Source organism: Hyperolius riggenbachi, unplaced genomic scaffold (genome assembly GCF_040937935.1).
Source record: "Hyperolius riggenbachi isolate aHypRig1 unplaced genomic scaffold, aHypRig1.pri scaffold_301, whole genome shotgun sequence".
Classification (NCBI taxonomy): Eukaryota; Metazoa; Chordata; class Amphibia; order Anura; family Hyperoliidae; genus Hyperolius; species Hyperolius riggenbachi.
In genome coordinates this window covers 45,309-72,276 of record NW_027152512.1, presented here as the reverse complement: position 1 = coordinate 72,276, position 26,968 = coordinate 45,309, and the positions used below count along the sequence as shown (strand labels likewise).

Genomic DNA, 26,968 nt, shown 5'->3' with positions numbered 1-26,968 from the left:
CATGGGCTATGGGGGGCTGGAGGAAGCCCAGGTGAGTCACAATTTCATTGTTATTGACTGCTTAGGGTGCCTTGAAACTACTTGTGTGTGCCTAGTTGCACTCTTCCGGGTCCTCATTTTCGCCAATCTGCAGGCTGTATCCGACATCGTTCGCTCGTTGCTAACCATCAGGAATTGCTCATTTTTTAATGATTTTGCAATCTCGTTAATGATCTTTTGATCTCGTTAATGATTTTGCGATCTCGTTAATGATCTTGCGATCTCATTAATGATCGTGCGATCTCATTAATGATCTTGCAATGTTTCACCTTCGCTTTCTGATTTAGAAGTGAATCCTCTCCGGTAATCTGGTCCTGTCGCTGCTGTGTGCAATCATTCTACATCTGCTAATATCCTCGTGGTCCTGAACTCAGCATGCATGACAGTAAATGCAACCCTCTTCCATTTTCAGGGAACCCTACCCAGGATGGCAGCAGCACCCTCTCCCCCATCCCCACGCCAGGGAACCCCGACCAGAGACCTCCCAGGCCACCGCCCCCAAGAGGCAGGCCGGATCGGCCCGGAAACCCGCCTCCCAGGAGCCCCTCCCCTCCCGATCGGTACGGACCCAACATCTGCGAGGGGAACTTCGATGCCGTGACGGTCCTGCGAGGGGAGATGTTTGTGTTCAAGGTGAGGAGAGAACTAATCGTATGATAAATTACCGTTTCCCTGCACTACTCCCTGGCTGAATAAGCAAACACTCTGGAAACTCAGCCTCAGCGCTTTTTCTTAACTCTGATTTTCAACGCCCCGCCCCCTTCACTGTTTGTTACTAAAATCCTAAAGAGGAACTCTAGTAAAAATAACGTAATTAATTATATTCATTTTTAAATTATTATAGTCAGTGTTTGCCCATTGTGGAATCTCTCCTCTTCCCGATTTACATTCTGAGATTTATCACTGGTGGTGACATCTTTGGTCCTGTCAGGTGCAGCTCTGCAGAATGTTTGTTTATAGAGAATTCTGAAGCCAGTAGAAAATATGCTGGAGGCGGGATGAGAATTCCACTTGGCTAAACAGCACTGGGAAGGCAAGTTTACAGACCAATATGCAGCAATAGTAGTTATTGTTTAGTATTTATATAGTGCTGACATCTTCCGCAGCGCTGTACAGAGTATATTGTCTTGTCACAATGTAATCCCTACCATAGTCATATGTCTATGTATGGATAGTAGTCTAGGGACAATTTAGGGGGAAGCCAATTAACTGTATGTTTTTGGGATGTGGGAGGAAACTGGAGTATCTGGAGGAAACCCACATAGACAGCATACAAACTCCATGCAGATAGTGCCCTGGCTGGGATTGGAACCGGGGAGCCAGCGCTGCAAGGCGAGAGCGCTAACCCCAACGCCACCGTGCTGCCCCCATACATTGTTATACATCGCATATTCATACAGGCGCATGGTCAGGACCTGGGGACTGAATGTACAATAGTCAGAAGTTTACTATATCAGAGTTTACTGGACCAAGTAAACTTTTATCATTTACAAGTAGAACACAAGAAACCTAATGCTAGGTACACACCATACAATTTCTTGACCGATTTATCTGGCGATCGATTATTTCCAGCATGTCCGATCTGAGAATTAAACGATTTTTTTTTTTAGCGATTTTATGACAGATTTCCGTTAGTTTCTACTGAAATCGGTCAGAAAATTGCTCAAAAAATCGTTCGATTCTTATAACGGACATGCTGGAAATAATCGATCTGGCAGGTAAATCGGCCGAAAAATTATATGGTGTGGATCCAGCGTTAGATAGATGGGTTCGATAGATAATTTCCGACATGTCCGATCTTATTTTTGATCATTTTTCTGATCGATTTCTCATAGAAGTGAATGGAAATAGATAAGCAAAGATAACAGAATTTAATTGGAAATCGATCGGAAAATTGAATCGGAAATCAATCAGATGGAAAAAACGCATCGTGTGTACTCAGCATAAAACATAACCCACAAATGTATTTTTTCTTATTAAAACAAAAATACACAAAAAGTGCAAGATACTAGTCCTGACATAAACATCTGGTTGACATAGTTGCCTTTTAGTTTTTAGCAGAAAGGCTGAGGGTATTGTGACGTTGTTACTGGCAGGTGTTTGGTAAACAGCAGTGACAGGTGCCCTTTTACCACCGCTGGACCTTCTGTCGGTGCATCGCGGCCCTCAGCTTGTTCATCTCATGTTTTTTCCCATGCAGGGCAACTGGTTCTGGAGGGTGCGGCATAACCGCGTCTTGGATAATTACCCCATGCCGATCGGACACTTCTGGAGAGGGTTGCCTGGCAACATCAGCGCGGTTTATGAACGGCACGATGGAAAATTTGTCTTTTTTAAAGGTGAGAGTCAGACTGGGACTACCCTGGCTGGGTCATATCAGGGAAGGTCACCTCCAACAGGAAACTCCAACAGGAACACAGTGCAGTCTGATCTGTGCAGGACCCCTGACGTCATGGTGACAGATTTACAGGAATCTAGTACATGTGGAGTCTGTGAGAAGCCCCCAGTTCCCACAGTCTCATCTCTGATATTTCATTATAACTCATCATTTTCTGCTGAATAGTTACCGGCCCTTTAAAGTAGAAAGCGAGTACACTGGAGCAGTATCAACTGATCATCATATGGCTCCCACATTTCCCTGCAAGTCAGTTAGCATTAGTACTTACAACCAATGAAAGTCAATGGACTCCTTCACATCTAATGCGTGTTGTCCGCATTTGTGGGAAAACAATGTACAGCCCTGCAGCATCATTTTGCACACAAGACTAACAAATGACAAGACAAATAACATTTTATCGCGCTTTTCTCCTGGCGGACTCAAAGCGCCAGAGCAGCAGCCACTAGGGGGCGCTCTATAGGCAGTAGTAGTGTTATGGAGACTTGCCTAAGGTCTCCTACTGAATAGGTGCTGGCTTACTGAACAGGCAGGGTCAAGATTCGAACCTTGGTCTCCTGCGTCAGAGGCAGAGCCCCTAACCATTACACCATCCAGCCACACCCATTGTGTTTTCTCATTAGAGCAGACCGGAACTCTTGCACAGCACACAATGAAAAGTCTTTACAACACATATATTTACTGAAGAATTTTTCTGTGGGTTTTGTGTTTTAAAGAGACTCTGAAGCCTCCAGAAAACGCAGTTTTTAATGTTACAATGTTGTAAGGCATGAATGCCCCCTCTGAAACGCCGCATCCCCGCTACTAAAATCTCAATCAATCCCCCCCCAAAACCACAGTGCAAAAATCCACAACTTTTCTGGTCCTGGATTTTGCTGCCCGGGGAAGCAGAGCTTTGGGCTGTAGCTCTGCCTCCATGCATTAGCGCTGATCGCCGCCTCTCCCCGCCCCTTTCAGTGAAAGTAGAGTGAGAGAGGCGGAGATCCGTGCAGATTGACGGACGAGAGGCAGAGCTACTGCTCAAAGCTCTGCCTCTATGCGGAAGCGCTGCCCAAATCTCCCACGAGGGATTTCGGGGGGATTAACTGAGATTTCAGCAGCGGGGATGCAGTGTTTGTTACATAAAAACTGCGTTTTCTAGAGACTTCAGAGTCTCTTTAAAGTTTCATAGCTGAATATTAACTCTTTCAGACAGAGAAAGGAAAAAAGGAACACAGCATAGTTATTTGTGTGCTAGGCACTGTCCATACGCATGTCTATCTCATCATGTCACATGTCACTTAAAGAGACCCTGTAACAAAAAAAAAAGTCCCCTGGGGGTACTCACCTCGGGAGGGGGGAGCCTCAGGGTCCCAATGAGGCTTCCCCTCCCCTGTAGCTGTAGGCAGTCCAGCGCTGGCTCCCCGAAGTCTCCGGCAATCCTCCCCCGACAAGCCTGACAAGCGCTGGTTTATTTACCTTCCCTGGCTCCAGCGGGGGCGCTGTTGCGGCTCTCAGCACGGAGATAGGCAGAAATAGCCGATTTACTGTGTAGGTGCAGGAGACTTGCGCCTGAGTAGTAGAGCGGCCCGACAGCGATTGCCTATTTCCGCCTATCTCCGAGCCGATACTGTGCCTGCACTGGAGCCGGGAAGGTAAATATTTACATTGCCGCCATTCCGGGAGGATTTTTTCCGCCGCCACGGGACCAAGGAGGACGGGGGAAGCCTCGATAGGATCCGGAGACTTCCCCCACCCGAGGTGAGCACCCCCCAGGGGAGGTTTTTCTCATTACAGGTTTTCTTTAAGCTCCCCTTTATGATAAACATGTAAATGGCATGTTAGTTTAGGGTGCATGGTGATAAGTATTAGAGGCAGAGGATCAGCAGGACAGCCAGGCAATGTGCATTATTTAACAGGAAATAAATATGGCAGCCTCCATAGCCCTTACAGTTCAGTTCTCCTTAAACCCTTCTGCACTATGTTCTGAAGTAAATACACTGCGGCTGGAGAATTGAGTTTCAATAAAGTATTTGCCTAATTTGAGGACAGGATTTGCCTTCTCTAAATCTATCACTGATCAGGATTGTCCCAGCTGATCAGCCAGTCCTGCACTACAAGTTATGATGAATTCGGGTCACTGAATAGGCCATTTCTTTTCTCAGCCCTTTTGATATTGGCTTTAAAGAGGACCTGTAACGCAGGATTGTGCTTTATCCCAATCAGTAGCTGATGCTCCCTTTCCCTTGAGAAATGTATTGCTTTTCTCTAATAGATCATTATGGGGGGGGGGGGGGGGGATGATATTGTGGTGAAACCCCTCCCACAGTGTGATGTCACCACCTAGGTCCTGATGGATCAGGCGTCAGGAACCCTTTTGGCTGAGAGAGCCATAAACGCCATTTATTTTAAAATGTAATTGCATGACAGCCATACAATATGTTTCAAACTGTGACAGTAGGGCTCCCGTCCCTGTTGCCATGGTGATGTGTATACAGTTGATCCGCAGGGCAGCGGAAGTGTCAGAAACGTCTTCAGCTTCTCTTGGGTTTCAGCAACATCAGCAATTTCCGAGACAGGAGAAATTCCGACTAACAGCTTGTACAATTAGCTAGCTGACTTTGGGGTTGATTCACTTTGTAGGACAAGATCCCCACTTGACAGGCAGCCTTTAGGGCCAATCAAAGTGCGGGGGTCTCGTCCTACAAAGTCACTGGACCTGACAGGATCCAGGATGGGACAATTGGAGCAGCCATTTGTTTTGGGTGGAGCTCGACAAAGTTAGCAGTGCATGCTACAGCAGTAGCGTGCACTGCTAAGAAAATGTTACTTGTGCTGCCACACTAAGCTGTGCTGCTTGATCAGTGTAGCTTAGTGACTCAACCCCTACTGATTTGTATGTGAGCCAGATGTAGCCATCAAAAGAGGCAAGCCATAGGTTCCCTACCATCTGTGATAGTAGATGCACAATCTATTAAAAAAAATCCTCTTAGCCTATTGCAATATTAGGGGGGAAGTTATAGATAATGGCAGCTGGTGCTGTCTGTTATTTACATGTCTGCCAGCAGTAAGGGCTCGTTCCCACTATCGCGAATCTGCATGCGTCCAACGCATGCAGATCCGCACATGTAATGCAAGTGGATGGGCCTGTTTCCACTGTAGCGTTGTTGAGGTGCGTTTTTTTCAGCGTGAAAAAAACGCACAAAAGAGCCAACGATTTCGCCTGCGTCGGGAATCCGTGCGAATCGCCGCTAATGTATTTAATAGTAAAAACGCATGCGTTTGTTACATGCGTTTTTACCCGCGATTTCGCGTGCGATTTCGCACCTTTTTCAATTTTATTTAGCCCTGGCAGTGTCATGGTTAATTTCGCATGGCACCCTGCCATGCGAAATCGCACGCGAAATCGCGGGTAAAAACGCATGCGGAAACTCATCCGCATGCGTTTTTACAAGCGTCGGAATGCGGCCGAAATCGCGTCGCAACAGTGGGAACGAGCCCTAAAGATGATGACATGCAGGCTGATTGTGGATCAAACAATATGAACAGATTACTTGGCGATTATCAATCATTTCTTGATCTCTCTATTGTTTACCTTCTCGCTTTGCAATGTATTGATTTATTTTTTCCCCCTTTTCGTAAAAGTTCCTCTTTAAACCGATTTCTGATTTCTAGGGGATCGCTACTGGTTATTCCGAGAGGCCAACCTAGAGAGTGGTTACCCGCAGCCTCTCACCAGCTTCGGGTACGGCATCCCGTATGACAGGATAGACACGGCCATATGGTGGGAGCCGACAGGACACACCTACTTCTTCCGCGGTGACAGGTAAGAGCTGATGAGCTGCTAGAGCACCTCTTAGGGGGCACAGACATGAGTTTTTGATAGGACATCGGTATCTGCCCATTTTGATGCACAACATGGTGTTTTAATTGTTGGATTGACAATCCCTGAAGTGCGGAGTGAGACATACGGTTTGAGCGAGAGCCCCACCTGAAAAAAGGTGGTCTGCATCTGGCGAGCCTCCCAGTTTAAGGTGGTGGGCACACAGTGTTGCACTGGCAGTCACTGAAGTTTTGGTGAAGTATGAGAGAGATGCCAAATGAAGCAGTGTTACGCTATGTGAAGCAGGTCTAACTCCCGGAAGAGCGCAGTGGATTGTTTTTATACATAAGGCTGTAAAAATGCAAAATAATGATTATGTCCTGCACAAGCATTTAGTAGCCTCCATACCCCTTTCTCTCCAGGTTTCCTTTGTTGAGTGTTAGAGCTGCGGCAGTGTTGGGTGCGCGGGGACGCACTGACGCTCGCGGTCGCTGTGATGACCCTGTTTTGGAGCGTTGATGTGCATGCTCGGGCCTGGAGGAAGTGGCTTCTCTCTGTTGGGTGCGCGGGGATGCACTGACGCTCGCGGTCGCTGTGATGACCCTGTTTTGGAGCGTTGATGTACATGCTCGGGCCTGGGGGAAGTGGCTCCTCTCTGTTGGGTGCGGGGGGGATGCACTGACGCTCGCGGTCGCTGTGATGACCCTGTTTTGGAGCGTTGATGTGCATGCTCGGGCCTGGGGGAAGTGGCTCCTCTCTGTTGGGTGCGCGGGGACGCACTGACGCTCGCGGTCGCTGTGATGACCCTGTTTTGGAGCGTTGATGTGCATGCTCGGGCCTGGAGGAAGTGGCTCCTCTCTGTTGGGTGCGAGGGGACGCACTGACGCTCGCGGTCGCTGTGATGACCCTGTTTTGGAGCGTTGATGTGCATGCTCAGGCCTGGGGGAAGTGGCTCCTCTGTTGGGTGCGCGGGGACGCACTGACGCTCGCGGTCGCTGTGATGACCCTGTTTTGGAGCGTTGATGTGCATGCTTGGGCCTGGGGGAAGTGGCTCCTCTCTGTTGGGTGCGCGGGGACGCACTGACGCTCGCGGTCGCTGTGATGACCCTGTTTTGGAGCGTTGATGTGCATGCTCGGGCCTGGGGGAAGTGGCTCCTCTCTGTTGGGTGCGCGGGGATGCACTGATGCTCGCGGTCGCTGTGATGACCCTGTTTTGGAGCGTTGATGTGCATGCTCGGGCCTGGGGGAAGTGGCTCCTCTCTGTTGGGTGCGCGGGGATGCACTGACGCTCGCGGTCGCTGTGATGACCCTGTTTTGGAGCGTTGATGTGCATGCTTGAGCCTGGGGGAAGTGGCTCCTCTCTGTTGGGTGCGCGGGGACACACTGACGCTCGCGGTCGCTGTGATGACCCTGTTTTGGAGCGTTGATGTGCATGCTTGGGCCTGGGGGAAGTGGCTCCTCTCTGTTGGGTGCGCGGGGACGCACTGACGCTCGCGGTCGCTGTGATGACCCTGTTTTGGAGCGTTGATGTGCATGCTTGAGCCTGGGGGAAGTGGCTCCTCTGTTGGGTGCGCAGGGACGCACTGACGCTCGCGGTCGCTGTGATGACCCTGTTTTGGAGCGTTGATGTGCATGCTTGAGCCTGGGGGAAGTGGCTCCTCTGTTGGGTGCGCAGGGACGCACTGACGCTCGCGGTCGCTGTGATGACCCTGTTTTGGAGCGTTGATGTGCATGCTCGGGCCTGGGGGAAGTGGCTTCTCTCTGTTGGGTGCGCGGGGACGCACTGACGCTCGCGGTCGCTGTGATGACCCTGTTTTGGAGAGTTGATGTGCATGCTCAGGCCTGGGGGAAGTGGCTCCTCTCTGTTGGGTGCGCGGGGACGCACTGACGCTCGCGGTCGCTGTGATGACCCTGTTTTGGAGCGTTGATGTGCATGCTGGGGCCTGGGGGAAGTGGCTTCTCTCTGTTGGGTGCGCGGGGACGCACTGACGCTCGCGGTCGCTGTGATGACCCTGTTTTGGAGCGGTGATGTGCATGCTCGGGCCTGGGGGAAGTGGCTCCTCTCTGTTGGGTGCCCGGGGACGCACTGACGCTCGCGGTCGCTGTGATGACCCTGTTTTGGAGCGTTGATGTGCATGCTCAGGCCTGGGGGAAGTGGCTCCTCTCTGTTGGGTGCGCGGGGACGCACTGACGCTCGCGGTCGCTGTGATGACCCTGTTTTGGAGCGTTGATGTGCATGCTCGGGCCTGGAGGAAGTGGCTTCTCTCTGTTGGGTGCGGGGGGGATGCACTGACGCTCGCGGTCGCTGTGATGACCCTGTTTTGGAGCGTTGATGTGCATGCTCAGGCCTGGGGGAAGTGGCTTCTCTCTGTTGGGTGCGCGGGGACGCACTGACGCTCGCGGTCGCTGTGATGACCCTGTTTTGGAGCGTTGATGTGCATGCTCGGGCCTGGGGGAAGTGGCTCCTCTCTGTTGGGTGCGCAGGGACGCACTGACTCTCACGGTCACTGTGATGATCCCTGTTTTGAAGCGTTGATGTGCATGCTCAGGCCTGGGGGAAGTGGCTTCTCTCTGTTGGGTGCGCGGGGACGCACTGACGCTCGCGGTCGCTGTGATGACCCTGTTTTGGAGCGTTGATGTGCATGCTCGGGCCTGGGGGAAGTGGCTCCTCTCTGTTGGGTGCGCGGGGACGCACTGACGCTCGCGGTCGCTGTGATGACCCTGTTTTGGAGCGTTGATGTGCATGCTCAGGCCTGGGGGAAGTGGCTCCTCTCTGTTGGGTGCGCGGGGACGCACTGACGCTCGCGGTCGCTGTGATGACCCTGTTTTGGAGCGTTGATGTGCATGCTCGGGCCTGGAGGAAGTGGCTCCTCTCTGTTGGGTGCCCGGGGACGCACTGACGCTCGCGGTCGCTGTGATGACCCTGTTTTGGAGCGTTGATGTGCATGCTCGGGCCTGGGGGAAGTGGCTCCTCTCTGTTGGGTGCGCGGGGACGCACTGACGCTCGCGGTCGCTGTGATGACCCTGTTTTGGAGAGTTGATGTGCATGCTTGGGCGGCCTGGGGGAAGTGTCTCCTCTCTGTTGGGTGCGCGGGGACGCACTGACGCTCGCGGTCGCTGTGATGACCCTGTTTTGGAGCGTTGATGTGCATGCTCGGGCCTGGAGGAAGTGGCTTCTCTCTGTTGGGTGCGGGGGGGATGCACTGACGCTCGCGGTCGCTGTGATGACCCTGTTTTGGAGCGTTGATGTGCATGCTTGAGCCTGGGGGAAGTGGCTCCTCTCTGTTGGGTGCGCGGGGACACACTGACGCTCGCGGTCGCTGTGATGACCCTGTTTTGGAGCGTTGATGTGCATGCTCAGGCCTGGGGGAAGTGGCTCCTCTCTGTTGGGTGCGCGGGGACGCACTGATGCTCGCGGTCGCTGTGATGACCCTGTTTTGGAGCGTTGATGTGCATGCTTGGGCCTGGGGGAAGTGGCTCCTCTCTGTTGGGTGCGAGGGGACGCACTGACGCTCGCAGTCGCTGTAATGACCCTGTTTTGGAGCGTTGATGTGCATGCTCGGGCCTGGGGGAAGTGGCTCCTCTCTGTTGGGTGCGCGGGGACGCACTGACGCTCGCGGTCGCTGTGATGACCCTGTTTTGGAGCGTTGATGTGCATGCTCGGGCCTGGGGGAAGTGGCTCCTCTCTCTCTCACTGACAGAAGACCTCAGATACGGGGGGATGTTTAGATAAATGTGTTTGAAAAACAGGAAAAGTATAAGAATAGAAGAGGCTAGCGAAGCGGACAGGAAGGTCTCCCCTCTCCCACCGATGATATGCGTGTCCTGGGTCACACAGGAAGATCCTATGGAATCAGAAGCACAGCCACGCGCTGTATCCTAATCCACCGTCTCTGGGCACATCGCTTGCAAGAGCGCCACTCTCATCCATCAGACTTCTAAGGCTGGACACACACTATACAATTTACATGTCAGATGGACAGGACATTTCCGTTGTTTGATAATTTCCAGCATGCACAGATCTGCTTCCGATCAAGAAAGGGATTGATTGTGAGATCAGAACTGCGCAAAATCTATCCTTCTCGTTCGCCTTCACCAATGAAAGTCTATGGGGCATTTCATACGCAGCGCATCATGATGCAATCTGCCCCGACAGTGCCCTTCTTCTCTGGCTCACTCCATCCTCTTCTTTTGACTTTTAGGCAGTGGGGTAACTGAGGAGCTTGGGGCCCCAGTGCAAGTCTTACATGGGGCCCCAAGCACTGTACTGATATGGAGCCTTAATGCCTACCAAGGAGAGATGCTGTAGAGAGGAGTAAGCTGGGGAGGGGACAGCTGCAGTGTCAGAGGTGTAAGCAGGAGAGGGGACAGCTGCAGTGTCAGAGAGGAGTTAGCAGGGGAGGGGACAGCCGCAGCATCAGAGAGGTGTAAGCAGGGGAGGGGACAGTTGCAGTGTCAGAGAGGTGTAAGCAGGGGAGGAACAGCTGCTGTGTCAGAGAGGAGTTAGCAGGGGAGGGGACAGCTGCAGCATCAGAGAGGTGTAAGCAGGGGAGGGGACAGCTGCAGTGTCAGAGGTCTAAGCAGGGGAGGGGACAACTGCGGTGTCAGAGAGGTGTAAGCAGGGGAGGGGACAGCTGTAGTGTCAGAGAGGTGTAAGCAGGGAAGGGGACAACTGCAGCATCAGAGGTGTAAGCAGGGAAGGGGACAGCCGCAGCATCAGAGAGGTGTAAGCAGGGGAGGGGACAGCTGCAGTGTCAGAGAGGTGTAAGCAGGGGAGGGGACAACTGCAGCATCAGAGGTGTAAGCAGGGAAGGGGACAGCCGCAGCATCAGAGAGGTGTAAGCAGGGGAGGGGACAGCTGCAGTGTCAGAGGTCTAAGCAGGGGAGGGGACAACTGCGGTGTCAGAGAGGTGTAAGCAGGGGAGGGGACAACTGTAGTGTCAGAGGTGTAAGCAGGGGAGGGGACAGTTGCAGTGTCAGAGGTGTAAGCAGGAGAGGTGACAGCTGCAGTGTCAAAGAGGTGTAAGCAGGGGAGGGGACAGCTGCAGTGTCAGAGGTGTAAGCAGGAGAGGTGACAGCTGCAGTGTCAAAGAGGTGTAAGCAGGGAAGGAACAGCTGCAGTGTCAGAGGTGTAAGCAGCGGAGGGGAACAGCTGCAGTGTCAGAGAGGTGTAAGCAGGGGAGGGGACAGCCGCAGCATCAGAGAGGTGTAAGCAGGGGAGGAACAGCTGCAGTGTCAGAGAGGTGTAAGCAGGGAAGGGGACAGCTGCAGCATCAGAGGTGTAAGCAGGGGAGGGGACAGCTGCAGTGTCAGAGGTCTAAGCAGGGGACGGGACAACTGCGGTGTCAGAGAGGTGTAATCAGAGTAAGGAAACAGTTTGGTAAGGATTATTACTAATTAGTTCATAATAATAATTGTGTTTATTGCCAGGATACCACCAATGAAAAGCTAATAAGATACAGGAAGGAGGGCCGCTAGTGGGCCCCTCTAGTCCAGGGGCCCCGGTACTGTCATAAACCTCTGCATCCCCTATTGCTACCTCACTGCTTTTAGGGGGTCTTTGCTCTTCAGTCACTGTCTCAGTCCTTACCTCCAGTAATGGTTTTCTTCTCTCTCTGCTTCCAGTTACTGGCGCTTCAATGAAGAGTCGCGCTCCGTTGATTCTGGTTACCCGAAATCCATAAAAGTTTGGGCTGGTATCCCAGACACGCCGAAGGGGGCATTCCTGAGTTCCGACACATGTGAGTATAGTCAGCGCCCCGTGCAAGGAAAATAATCAGGCCTTTGTCCCTCTGTCATCCCGATCCTTGGGCTTCAGCACTGGAGGAAACATGCAGCTGGAAGAGTCAGAACTCCTGATTTACATGCTCATTATTAGTCAGACCCTACAAATGTTCTCTTGCCAGAGGATCAGCATGACAGCCATGGATGATAATGACATCCTCTGTTTCTCTCAGCAAAGATCTCATAAAGCCTATTGTCTGTAAATTATGTGTGCAAAGCAAGTGGAGGAATATGTGGCAACAAATAGTTAAAGGAACTAAGTGTCTTTAACTAACCATCAAACCAAGTGTTCTAAAATGACAGTGTGCAAAAAATGTCTCAGTAGCTGTGTAAACATTTCCCCACTTTTCATGTTAAATATCAGAGGCAAAAGCTGTAAATCATTGTGTGGAGATTTTAGTTCGGTTGGAATGTTTCATTTGCAAAGGTGAATCTCTCTTCAATGTTACACTGTTCTTTGCATGTCAGACTGCAGAGTTATATGAAACGCCTCTGCTGTCAGGTTTCACACACAATTACAAAAAAGATATATTTCCTCTCCTCTCCTGCAGACAGCTCAGTCAGAGACACAAGCAGCTGCAGTTCAGCTAGTGAGACTTTTCACACACAGATGTAGTGTGAGGGAATCCCCCCTCCCCTCATGGTTCACTGGTTTGTCAGACTTGGCATCAGTGAAGTGTGAAAGGATTTTAATAACAGTAAACAAAGAGATTTGAAATGTATACATCAGGACTTAGCAGCACTTCCCAAACTACTCCTATCTCAAATGAAAAACACATGTTAAGCAATAGTGTTCCTTTAATAGCAACTGACAGCCTTAGCTTGGTTGACTCAGTCCCTTAAGGAAAATTCTGTTCACACCACTGACATTAAATACAATTTGTTCACTGTCAAAAAAAACAACAAATAAAACCAATAACAATTTAACCTCTTGGGGACCAGACGCTCTGGCCCCTTAAGGCCCGTACACACGCGCAACTTTTCTGCCCAACTATTTACTAAACTTGGTCTGTTGGGCGATAGTTGGATGTGTGTACGCGTGACAAACGACTAGACTAGTGACTGATAACAGGTGGTTTGCCCGATCCATACGGCGGATCAACTCACACCACTGCTTGGCTGATACCGTGCAGCTGGCAGTGTGTGTACTGTGATTGTCTCACAGTAATCATGGGGTCAGGAAGCAATAAAATTGACCAGGATACGGAGCTCTGCTGTCACAATGACAGCAGATCGGGGGGGAGGGGCTCGAGAGCGATGGGAATGGCGTGAGTGTGCGGCGGGGGAATAGTTGAGCTACACTCTGGCAGGGATCAGTGGCCACAGTCGAGGTGTAGATTTCAACTAGCTACGCCCGGCTAATTTTATCACTCTTCATATTGCAAAGAGAAAATTGAGCTAAATGTTTCTGCGCCAAAGGAGCTTACAATCTAATAGTATCTTTACTATTACTGGTATGTGCCTGTCAGGAGCATGGGGGAGTGGATAGGGCTGCAGGAATGGCAAAGGGAGGAGCATGGTTGGGGGTGGATGTAATAGAGTGGAATGAATATAGGGGAAGAGGAGGAAAGGATTGGGCGGGGTCAGGGGAGGGGCATGGTTGGGGGTAGAATGAATATAGGGGTAAAGGAGGAAAGGATTGGGCGGGGCCAGGGGAGGAGCATGGTTGGGGGGGGGTGGATGGAATAGAGTTGGTGGAATGAATGTAGGGGAAGAGGAGGAAAGGATTGGGCGGGGTCAGGGGAGGGGCATGGTTGGGGGTAGAATGAATATAGGGGTAAAGGAGGAACGGATTGGGCGTGGTCAGGGGAGGGACATGGTTGGGGATGGGTGGACTAGAGTTGGAGGTAGAATGAATATAGGGGTACAGGAGGAAAGGATTGGGCGGAGTCAGGGGAGGTGCATGATTGGGGGTAGAATGAATATAGGGGTAAAGGAGGAAAGGATTGGGCGGGGTCAGGGGAGGGGCATGGTTGGGGGTGGATGGAATAGAGTTGGAGGTAGAATGAATATAGGGGTAGAGGAGGTAAGGATTGGGTCGGGGAGGGGTAATGAGACAGACAGCCAGGAAATAAACATGAGAAGGCAGAAGTGATTCTGCTAAGTAATGGCACAAATGTATAATGTACTGTTTTGCAGAATCCGGTCTTTCCATTTGGCGACGTTCCCTTGCTGACCGCATTGCTAGAAGCTTCTGCACCGGCCAGCATTAATAATTCATTGCCTCCTTCTATTCGTGGCGGAGACTGTTCCTGGCAGCTCATCTTAACCCTTCATTGTCTGGAGAGATGCTGCCATTCATTATGATGAATTTTATGTTAAAAAAAAACTGTTCACCCAATCGTCCTTAAAGCTAACTCGAAGAAATGATCAGATTGTTCTACATGCATTCTTCTTGCGGAGATTTGACCAAATTTGACCGCGCCAGGTACTTAAAGAGGAAGTGAAAATAATGTAATTAACCTCCTTAGCGGAAACCCCGAGTCAGGCTCGGGCTGGAAATCCGCAGCTCAGTGCGGTAACCCCGAGTCTGACTCGTGGTAGCCACCGGGAGGGATATGTCGAGTCTTTGTGCAGCGGGTTTTTGCAACTCACCTCTCCCGGGAATCCAGACACTGGCAGCCATTCAGACAGTGATCTTACTATAAGGATAGACGATGATGGAAAGCACAGGGCTGTGGATAGGGAGATAATGGAAAGCCCAGGGCTCCTGGTGGTCGGAGGGAGAATTGCAGCGCTGGATCCAGGGCAGGGGCTGTAACAGATCTCACTTTTGTATGATTTTTTTTCCTGCTTTTAGGCCTTGTGCACACAGCGTTCCATTCTCGTGTCCGTCCGCGTTGTTTTTTTTTTAGGCGTTTTTTCTTCCGTTCCCGGCGCTTGGGTGGGCGATTCGTTTTTGTGCTTAGCGGTTTTATAAGCGTTTTATCTGAGCGGTTTTGCAATTCAGTCCCTGATGAAAGTCAGGAAGTGAACGCTTTGACCTGGAAAATAATAAATACAATGTATCCTTAACGCGAACGCAATCGCCTTGTTGCACGTTTTTGTACGCGTTCGCCGGTTTTCCTATACCTTCCATTGAGGCGGAATCGCCCCGAAAATGGAACATGCACCGCTTTCCTAGCCGCACCACGAACGACCCGCGCTCACTGATATCAACCTTCTCATAGTTTTGAAAAACCGCGGGCGAAAAAAAAGCCGAAACCGCCTGCAGTGTGAACATGCCCTTAGGATCTTAAAGCTTGTGAAAAAAATTGCACCGCTTTTAGGTCCTAAAATCCAGATTACACCATGGACTGCCTATGCAGCCCTAGGGTACATACACACATGCAATTTTGATTGGCTAATGATTGCCCAATTTTATCACCTCACACAATCTGCTAGTAGTATTCAAAATCTGTTGACCCTCATACTACATGGAGGTGGTAAAATTGGCCAATCAAAGGGCACATGGGGGAGCAGAGGAGGGCACAGGGGGACACAGGGGGAGCAGAGGAGGACACGGGGGACACATGGGGAGCAGAGGAGAGCACCGGGGGACACGGGGAGCAGAGGAGGGCACAGGGGGACACGGGGAGCAGAGGAGGGCACCTGGGAGACACAGGGGGAGCAGAGGAGGGCACCGGGGACACATGGGGAGCAGAGGAGAGCACCGGGGGACACAGGGGGAGCAGAGGAGGACACAGGGGGAGCAGAGGAGGACACAGGGGGACACATGGGGAGCAGAGGAGGGCACAGGGGGAGCAGAGGGGGACACATGGGGAGCAGAGAAGGGCGAAGGGGGACACATGGGGAGCAGAGAAGGGCACAGGGGGACACATGGGGAGCAGAGGAGGGCACAGGGGGAGCAGAGGATGGCACAGGGGGAGCAGAGGAGGACACATGGGGGAGCAGAGGAGGGCACAGGGAGACACATGGGGAGCAGAGGAGGGCACAGGGGGAGCAGAGGATGGCACAGGGGGAGCAGAGGAGGACACATGGGGGAGCAGAGGAGGGCACAGGGAGACACATGGGGAGCAGAGGAGGGCACAGGGGGACACATGGGGAGCAGAGGAGGGCACCGGGGGACACATGGGGAGCAGAGGAGGGCACAGGGGGACACATGGGGAGCAGAGGAGGGCACCGGGGGACACATGGGGAGTAGAGGAGGGCACATGGGGAGCAGAGGAGGGCACCGGGGGACACATGGGGAGTAGAGGAGGGCACATGGGGAGCAGAGGAGGGCACAGGGGGACACATGGGGAGCAGAGGAGGGCACCGGGGGACACATGGGGAGCAGAGGAGGGCACCGGGGTACACATGGGGAGCAGAGGAGAGCACATGGGGAGCAGAGGAGGGCACATGGGGAGCAGAGGAGGGCACAGGGGGACACATGGGGAGCAGAGGAGGGCACCGGGGGACACATGGGGAGCAGAGGAGGGCACAGGGGGAGCAGAGGAGGGCACAGGGGGAGCAGAGGAGGGCACAGGGGGAGCAGAGGAGGGCACAGGGGGACACGGGGAGCAGAGGAGGGCACGGGGGACACATGGGAAGCAGAGGAGAGCACTGGGGGACACATGGGGAGCAGAGGAGGGCACCGGGGGACACATGGGGAGCAGAGGAGGGCACCGGGGGACACATGGGGAGCAGAGGAGGGCACCGGGGGACACATGGGGAGCAGAGGAGGGCACAGGGGGACACATGGAGTACAAGGGAGGCAATCATTGGGGGAGAACATCTACAAGATGCTCCTGGACCATGGATGCACCAGGTTTAGTATATTTTTTTCCCCTGGTTTTTGCCCTCTAGGCCTGGGTGCATTCTATAGTCCGGAGCATCTTATATGCTGAAAAATACGGAAAAGATACTTAAACTTGTGACTTTATGTAGTCCCTTGTATTATATAGGTAACACGGTTGGATTTACCTCACAATTTTGGGGGTGCAGAAGGGTGGGTGTGGCCACAATCCATCTGAATTGTGGACGGTAAAGTTGGATCTTCTTAGCAATTGGAGATTTCCTCCGGGATTTCTCATACTCGGTAGTCTGGCTTCCTCCAGTCACTGATGGGTTAATGAGATATCTTCTGCTGGAATTGGATGAATTAGATGAAGTGGAGGGCTGGTGCTTCCTGAGATCACATTATCTTCTCCTGCTGCAGCTTCTTTGCTGCTCCGGAGAGAAAACCTGAATGAATTACATCCGCCAGACCAGTGAGTCAGCGGCCGTCATAGAGCCAGACTGCAGGGCTGATATTAGAAGTTTGTATATAAGAGGATCAGTTCAGATAATGAAACCACATAATCCAATACTATAATCTCCCTGTGTCGCTGCATCCAGCTGTCCCTGTGTCCCTGTTATTTGCTACTGCGCATGTGTGCAGTGCGGACAGTTGGACAGGACCAGGGAGCGAGGTGGGCATGCGCACTGGCGGCGGCGGCAGGAAAAAGACCTAGAGCCCGTTTTTAAACGGGCTTGGATCTACTAGTCCTATATAATAAAACCCCTGTGTCATGTGCGCACTGCGCAGCACGGACAACGCTACAAAGGGATAGCGGGTGGCCGGGTCTGCAGCGGGTCGGCGGGTGCGCACATGCGCGGTGACACTGTGGCGGAGAGGTGAGGGGAGGAGAGTGGGAGGGGAGGAGAGGGGAGGAGAGGAGAGGTGAGGGGAGGAGAGTGGAGGGGAGGAGAGGGGATGGGATTTCGACACAGACCTAGAGCCCATTTTTAAACAGGCTTAGGTCATCTAGTGTATAATAAAACCTAACTGTCCCTGCCTCATCCTTCTGTCCGTGGGTTTTGGCTACTGAGCATGTGTAGCCGTTGGGACAGGAGGACGACGGGGGGGGGGGGGGGGGGGATCAGCAGCACGGATGGGGCGTGCGCACGACATGGAACGCGGCCGTGATCTTGTAAGTGAGAGCCAATATCTGCACACCACAAGCTCTGTGCATGCTGCTTGTGTTTCAGCATGGCATGCAGTATTTACATTCTGTATAGGAAAACTACCAGTGTTTTCCCCCAAAATAAGACATCCTCTGAAAATTAGTCCTAGAACATCTTTTGGAGCAAAAATTACTATAAGACAGTGTCTTATATTCAGGGAAACACGGTACAGGAGATCACTCTGTTTTGACAGACGATTATAATAAACACATTGGCCGCAATTCACAGAGCTTTATCAAACACTTTATCGAACGTTTGATAATTTACCTCATGAGTAATTAGATTTTACCCATGAGGTAAATTATCATATGTTCGATAAAGTGTTTGATAAAGCTTAGTGAATTGAGGCCAATGTGTTTTGTTATATGAAATACCAGTAATGTATTTCAGGCAACAACACTGGTCTGTTTCAGGTTTATAACCCTTCATCAGGCCTTTACAAAGCATGGATAGATCTCCACTGTAAAGACTACATAATATAGGAGTGAAAGTGTATAAGGGCATCTCCAACCAGATCCAGCCCGGCACCTTACTGATGGCTGGCAGGGGTAGACTCAGCTGCAGCGATCTCCCCTTCTAACCACAAGTCTCTCGACTCACTCACAGAGACCCCCGGGCACCTTACTGATGGCTGGCAGGGGTAGACTCAGCTGCAGCGATCTCCCCTTCTAACCACAAGTCTCTCGACTCACTCACAGAGACCCCCGGGCACCTTACTGATGGCTGGCAGGGGTAGACTCAGCTGCAGCGATCTCCCCTTCTAACCACAAGTCTCATGACTCACTCACAGAGACCCCCGGGCACCTTACTGATGGCTGGCAGGGGTAGACTCAGCTGCAGCGATCTCCCCTTCTAACCACAAGTCTCATGACTCACTCACAGAGACCCCCGGGCACCTTACTGATGGCTGGCAGGGGTAGACTCAGCTGCAGCGATCTCCCCTTCTAACCACAAGTCTCATGACTTACTCACAGAGACCCCCGGGCACCTTACTGATGGCTGGCAGGGGTAGACTCAGCTGCAGCGATCTCCCCTTCTAACCACAAGTCTCTCGACTCACAGAGACCCCCGGGCACCTTACTGATGGCTGGCAGGGGTAGACTCAGCTGCAGTGATCTCCCCTTCTAACCACAAGTCTCTCGACTCACTCACAGAGACCCCGGGCACCTTACTGATGGCTGGCAGGGGTAGACTCAGCTGCAGCGATCTCCCCTTCTAACCACAAGTCTCATGACTCACTCACAGAGACCCCCGGGCACCTTACTGATGGCTGGCAGGGGTAGACTCAGCTGCAGCGATCTCCCCTTCTAACCTCAAGTCTCATGACTCACTCACAGAGACCCCCGGGCACCTTACTGATGGCTGGCAGGGGTAGACTCAGCTGCAGCGATCTCCCCTTCTAACCACAAGTCTCATGACTCACTCACAGAGACCCCCGGGCACCTTACTGATGGCTGGCAGGGGTAGACTCAGCTGCAGCGATCTCCCCTTCTAACCACAAGTCTCATGACTCACTCACAGAGACCCCCGGGCACCTTACTGATGGCTGGCAGGGGTAGACTCAGCTGCAGCGATCTCCCCTTCTAACCACAAGTCTCATGACTCACTCACAGAGACCCCCGGGCACCTTACTGATGGCTGGCAGGGGTAGACTCAGCTGCAGCGATCTCCCCTTCTAACCACAAGTCTCATGACTCACTCACAGAGACCCCCGGGCACCTTACTGATGGCTGGCAGGGGTAGACTCAGCTGCAGCGATCTCCCCTTCTAACCACAAGTCTCATGACTCACTCACAGAGACCCCCGGGCACCTTACTGATGGCTGGCAGGGGTAGACTCAGCTGCAGCGATCTCCCCTTCTAACCACAAGTCTCTCGACTCACAGAGACCCCCGGGCACCTTACTGATGGCTGGCAGGGGTAGACTCAGCTGCAGTGATCTCCCCTTCTAACCACAAGTCTCTCGACTCACTCACAGAGACCCCCGGGCACCTTACTGATGGCTGGCAGGGGTCGACTCAGCTGCAGCGATCTCCCCTTCTAACCACAAGTCTCATGACTCACTCACAGAGACCCCCGGGCACCTTACTGATGGCTGGCAGGGGTAGACTCAGTTGCAGCGATCTCCCCTTCTAACCTCAAGTCTCATGACTCACTCACAGAGACCCCCGGGCACCTTACTGATGGCTGGCAGGGGTAGACTCAGCTGCAGCGATCTCCCCTTCTAACCACAAGTCTCATGACTCACTCACAGAGACCCCCGGGCACCTTACTGATGGCTGGCAGGGGTAGACTCAGCTGCAGCGATCTCCCCTTCTAACCACAAGTCTCATGACTCACTCACAGAGACCCCCGGGCACCTTACTGATGGCTGGCAGGGGTAGACTCAGCTGCAGCGATCTCCCCTTCTAACCACAAGTCTCATGACTCACTCACAGAGACCCCCGGGCACCTTACTGATGGCTGGCAGGGGTAGACTCAGCTGCAGCGATCTCCCCTTCTAACCACAAGTCTCATGACTCACTCACAGAGACCCCCGGGCACCTTACTGATGGCTGGCAGGGGTAGACTCAGCTGCAGCGATCTCCCCTTCTAACCACAAGTCTCTCGACTCACAGAGACCCCCGGGCACCTTACTGATGGCTGGCAGGGGTAGACTCAGCTGCAGTGATCTCCCCTTCTAACCACAAGTCTCTCGACTCACTCACAGAGACCCCCGGGCACCTTACTGATGGCTGGCAGGGGTCGACTCAGCTGCAGCGATCTCCCCTTCTAACCACAAGTCTCATGACTCACTCACAGAGACCCCCGGGCACCTTACTGATGGCTGGCAGGGGTAGACTCAGTTGCAGCGATCTCCCCTTCTAACCTCAAGTCTCATGACTCACTCACAGAGACCCCCGGGCACCTTACTGATGGCTGGCAGGGGTAGACTCAGCTGCAGCGATCTCCCCTTCTAACCACAAGTCTCATGACTCACTCACAGAGACCCCCGGGCACCTTACTGATGGCTGGCAGGGGTAGACTCAGCTGCAGCGATCTCCCCTTCTAACCACAAGTCTCATGACTCACTCACAGAGACCCCCGGGCACCTTACTGATGGCTGGCAGGGGTAGACTCAGCTGCAGCGATCTCCCCTTCTAACCTCAAGTCTCATGACTCACTCACAGAGACCCCCGGGCACCTTACTGATGGCTGGCAGGGGTAGACTCAGCTGCAGTGATCTCCCCTTCTAACCACAAGTCTCTCGACTCACTCACAGAGACCCCCGGGCACCTTACTGATGGCTGGCAGGGGTAGACTCAGCTGCAGCGATCTCCCCTTCTAACCACAAGTCTCATGACTCACTCACAGAGACCCCCGGGCACCTTACTGATGGCTGGCAGGGGTAGACTCAGCTGCAGCGATCTCCCCTTCTAACCACAAGTCTCATGACTCACTCACAGAGACCCCCGGGCACCTTACTGATGGCTGGCAGGGGTAGACTCAGCTGCAGCGATCTCCCCTTCTAACCTCAAGTCTCATGACTCACTCACAGAGACCCCCGGGCACCTTACTGATGGCTGGCAGGGGTAGACTCAGCTGCAGTGATCTCCCCTTCTAACCACAAGTCTCTCGACTCACTCACAGAGACCCCCGGGCACCTTACTGATGGCTGGCAGGGGTAGACTCAGCTGCAGTGATCTCCCCTTCTAACCACAAGTCTCTCGACTCACTCACAGAGACCCCCGGGCACCTTACTGATGGCTGGCAGGGGTAGACTCAGCTGCAGCGATCTCCCCTTCTAACCACAAGTCTCATGACTCACTCACAGAGACCCCCGGGCACCTTACTGATGGCTGGCAGGGGTAGACTCAGCTGCAGTGATCTCCCCTTCTAACCACAAGTCTCTCGACTCACTCACAGAGACCCCCGGGCACCTGTATAGATGCTGCGGATACGGAGGGACAATGCTCGGCCTCTACCCCTCCCCCAACTCTTAAGGAGGACCCTGATATTGTGGTGAAACTCCTCCCACAGTGTGAGGTCATGACCATGGTTCTGACAGTTTGCTGTCTGAGAACCTCATTGCATTGTGGGAAATAATGTCTTTTTCCAACTGCAAAGCAAGCAGGATCTCACTCTATGCATAGTGCTCTCAGTGAACAAACATTCTGCATAGATCAGCCGCCAGCACTAAAGATGTCGCAACATGTGATAAATTTCTGAATGTAAATCGGGGAAAGAAAAGATTTTACAATGGGCAAACACTGACTGAATAATCTATACATGAATATTGTTAAAATAAATAAGCAATTTTATTCATTGTTAATTTAACTGCAGTTCCTCTTTAAGGGCCCCGTACACACACTCCATTAACGTCGCCCGACGGTGATCTGCATTCAGTCCCTCGGGGGAGATTTCAGGCCGAGGCTGAGCAGATGCGTAGTCAGCCTACAGGTGCCTTGTTCTGCTCTATGCAGAGAAGGCGGAGCATCATGGGAGTGATGTCATGTGATGGGCGGGTTAAGTGGGGCAGAACAATGCTTTCTCTCCAGAGTGATCCGCCAGGGCAGATTGCTGGCAGAGGCGGAGCAGTGTGGGAGTGATGTCACGTGATGGGCGGGGTAAATGGGGCAGAACAATGCTATCTCTCCCTGGAGTGATCCGCCAGGGCAGATCGCTGGCAGAGGCGGAGCAGCATGGGAGTGATGTCACGGTCGCGGTCTCCTGCCCGGAGTGTTCTGCCAGGACAGATTGCTGGCAGAGAGGTCGGGGGGCATTGAGGGCCGCACTGCACACGATGGATTCCATGCAGAGGCGAACGTTCTAGTCATCTGGCGTGTGTACAGGACTTTGCCCCTCCCCCTGTGTACAATGCCGTGACTTCTCTGATAGGGAAGTGGAAGGGGAACTTCTCCTGACTCTCACATAGCAGTGGGTATTCCATATTGCTGATACCAGCAGCTTTTCTCTGTTTCCCCTTCTGGGGGGATTTCCATCAGAGCTGGCATGTGGAGCCTGAGGTCACTCTACTGATACAAGCAAGGTAACTGCACTGAATAACGCAGAACTGTAGTCTGAGCTCCCCATTCAGGAACAGAATACCAAATGGCTTCTGCTCAGGAGAGAAAACACATTATATTGCTAGTAAGGGAGCCTTTCATCTGCAGCTGAAGTTGTGGTGACCTCATCATTGGTGTGCTGATGCTCTTTCACAGAGCTGGAGGGAGGAGCCTACCTTGCAGGCGCAGCTCACAGGCTGGACTACACTTCCCATCAGCCCAGTGGTTTACTGCTTCATAGTGGGTGGAGATTCAGATGACAGATCTTTCTAGTATTGTTCCTTGTCCGGCTGCTCACATTGTTAGGCTGCACATACATTAATCAATAGCTGGCGGATTCAGTTATATTTCCAATTGAAATCGATCGAAAGAATTGATCAAGCATGCTGGATGATCTCAGTCTCAAGAGGGCCCAATCGGGCGTGCGGCGGTAACAGCGTTTATTTTCAGACGAACCCCTCGCAAGTGTATGTGTATGTCGCCGCTATTGTAGTTCTTGCACTAGGTATTTAAATCTGTACTTCCAATATATTAATTGCCAAACGTACAGACATGGAATTCACAAACCTTGCACATTGCTAATTGATGCAAATCTGCCATCATATGCATAAAAAAGCCAGGAATACAAGATAGCTGAAAGGCTGTCTAGATTAAGCCAGAAATGTAAGATAGCTGAAAGGCTGTCTAGATTAAGACAGGAATAGGAGATAGCTAAAATGCTGTCTAGATTAAGCCAGGAATATGAGATAGCTAAAAGGCTGTTTATATTAAGCTAGGAATACGAGATAGCTAAAAGGCTGTTTATATTAAGCTAGGAATACGAGATAGCTAAAAGGCTGTCTAGATTAAGCCAGGAATAGGAGATAGCTAAAATGCTGTCTAGATTAAGCTAGGAATACGAGATAGCTAAAAGGCTGTTTATATTAAGCTAGGAATACGAGATAGCTAAAAGGCTGTTTATATTAAGCTAGGAATACGAGATAGCTAAAAGGCTGTCATGGTTAAACCAGAAATATGAGATAGCTGAAAGGCTGTCTTGAATCAGTTGGTAGTAAAAAATCTGAGCGTTTATGTGCAGTTAAAGCATATACATTAGTTTGAGCTACAAAGATTAACACAGAACTCATCTCATGACTGTTAATTTCTTTAGAATCCTGGCATAAAATCAAGTTGGCTCCTATTACATGAATGTCTACAGGGGTAACAATGTCAAAATAATCACTACTATGGCCTTTAATTATTATTCCCCTTTCCACAAGGGGCACTGTATTTGAATTCTCCATTACTGATCCGCTTTGTTTCACTTGCAGCATACACCTACTTCTACAAAGGGGCCAAATACTGGAAGTTCGATAACCAGCGTCTGAAAACGGAGCCAGGTTACCCCAAATCCATCTTGCGAGATTTCATGGGCTGCCAGGAGGAAGTGTACAAAGACCCAGAGACTGCCCCCCGGTGGCCCAATCCTGATCAGCCCCCCTTTGACCCTGACGTGGAACCCGAGGAGCGCGACAGAAGCAGAGACAGTGAGCCCGGCGGGGGCGGCGAGGACACTGGACGCGATGTCGATGTCGTTGTCCATATTGACGAGTACACTCGTGCAGTCAGTGTTGCCATGGTAATAGTACCGCTACTACTGCTGCTGTGCATTCTGGGACTTGTCTACGTCATTGTTCAGATGCACAGGAAAGGACCGCCTAGAGCTCTTCGATACTGTAAGCGCTCCCTCCAGGAATGGGTATGACCACTCCCCTTTGCGTCACCTCACTTTATTTGCCTTTTTTAAGCCGATCTTCTCGCAGGGATAACGCAGAGACTGGTGGGAGCGAATGTTTCCGTTCCGCCATTTTCTATGGAGGGAGAAAGGGAAGATATGAAGGAATGTCACAAAGTCTGATCTGCTTGTGCCCTGTGTGAAGTTGCTGCCCCCACCCCTGCTGACCACTGTGAATGTTGCAGGGGGCCATGCTGTTGGCGCCGCCTGGTGGCTGTTCTGTGAATTGCACTTGTGTCGGTGGAAGGTACTTTATTGCACACTGGCTGCCCCCTCGAGTTGGTATCTCAATCAAGCACTATTAGGACAGAACACAAACGTTGCTAGAACTTTGCACTGATGAGATCTGAAATGGAAAGCAATGCTGGCGCGATGGATAGCAGAATGCTGGCGCCCCTCCCCCGCTCCCACACACGTGACCCCCCGATAAGGTCGGAGGTCAGCAGGAGGTCACCGCGGGATAGAATGGGGTCCTGTGTTCTGTGGAATTTGTCTAGTAGCGAAGGAAAAAGTTAATTTGAATTTCACAATCTTGTACGAATGTCTTTCACCTCAATGTTTTAATTTTTGTTTTAATTTTTTTTTTTTTTTTTAGTAAATTTTTAATGGTGTCTTGTCATTTCTGATGTCTCTTGGCAACAGCTCAATTCAGTAATTGGTCATTGTGTATGAAAGCGAAAGGCCCAGCTCCACCAAAATGCAAGATTTTTTTTGACTACAACAGTTTTTTCTATTTTTATTTTTTGAGCGATTGTTTCCACGATCTCGTGAGTTGGGTACAGACGCGATCATATGAAGCACGCCGCCAATGACTGTCACGGCGGATAAGATCTTTAAAGAGAACCAGAGGCGGAATATTTAAATCTTAATAGGACCCAGAGGCGTGTCCTGTGCACAATATCATGCCTCTGTGTCTCTCTATTGCCCCTGCTAGTCCCCCCCCCCCCCCCGGGCTCTGCTGTCCCCCCTGAAAATATCTCCAGGCTAGCGACAATCTGCTTGTTGCTCGCCTGCTTTGTGTACCTGAGGCTTGCCAATCAGGACAGACCCTGGGGGGGAGGGGGGACGACGGGGACGACTAGCAGCGGCACCAGGACACAGAGGCGTGGCATCTCTATAAGATCTCCGATGACTCTGCGCAAAATACCGCCATCACTTGACTTCCCATTCGCAGCCGTCATGTGACGTTACGTGTATCCGCCGTCCAGGAGATGGATCGTGAAACGCTTGTCAGGGGTACGCTGCTGGATCCATCTTCCTCCGTCGGGTGGTGAGTATATAGCTTTAGGGGCTCCGTGGTGGAAAGAGACACAAACTACTGCAGGAAAATCTCATAATTTAGGGAGGAGACACAGATTACTGCAGGGAGATCTCACCATTGTGGGAGGGGAGGAGACACAAACCACTGCAGGGAGATCTCACCATTGTGGGAGGAGACACAAACCACTGCAGGGAGATCTCACCATTGTGGGAGGGGAGGAGACACAAACCACTGCAGGGAGATCTCACCATTGTGGGAGGGGAGGAGACACAAACCACTGCAGGGAGATCTCACCATTGTGGGAGGGGAGGAGACACAAACTACTGCAGGGAAATCTCACCATTGTGGGAGGGGAGGAGACACACTACTGCAGGGAGATATCACCATTGTGGGAGGGGAGGAGACACAATCTACTGCAGGGAGATCTCACCATTGTGGGAGGAGACACAAACCACTGCAGGGAGATCTCACCATTGTGGGAGGGGAGGAGACACAAACCACTGCAGGGAAATCTCACCATTGTGGGAGGGGAGGAGACAGAGACTACTGCAGGGAGATCTCACCATTGTGGGAGGGGAGGAGACAAATTACTGCAGGGAGATCTCACCATTGTGGGAGGGGAGGAGACACACTACTGCAGGGAGATCTCACCATTGTGGGAGGAGACACAAACCACTGCAGGGAAATCTCACCATTGTGGGAGGGGAGGAGACAAACTACTGCAGGGAGATCTCACCATTGTGGGAGGGGAGGAGACAAATTACTGCAGGGAGATCTCACCATTGTGGGAGGGGAGGAGACACAAACCACTGCAGGGAGATCTCACCATTGTGGGAGGGGAGGAGACAAAAACCACTGCAGGGAGATCTCACCATTGCGGGAGGGGAGGAGACACACTACTGCAGGGAGATCTCACCATTGTGGGAGGGGAGGAGACACAA

At 51.9% G+C, this 26,968-nt stretch overlaps 1 protein-coding gene across 1 annotated transcript in view; it reads left to right on the top strand.

The window, feature by feature from the left end:
• The window catches only part of MMP15 (matrix metallopeptidase 15), a 33,548-nt gene extending 8,163 nt beyond the window's left edge, over positions 1–25,385 (top strand). The window contains exons 3-7 of the mRNA XM_068264955.1: positions 452–672; positions 2,240–2,378; positions 6,089–6,239; positions 11,862–11,977; positions 24,303–25,385. Coding sequence (XP_068121056.1) covers positions 452–672; positions 2,240–2,378; positions 6,089–6,239; positions 11,862–11,977; positions 24,303–24,736 — 1,061 coding nt within the window. The 3' untranslated portion in view covers positions 24,737–25,385. The remainder of the gene's footprint in view (positions 1–451; positions 673–2,239; positions 2,379–6,088; positions 6,240–11,861; positions 11,978–24,302) is intronic.
• The last annotated feature ends 1,583 nt before the right edge of the window (positions 25,386–26,968 follow it).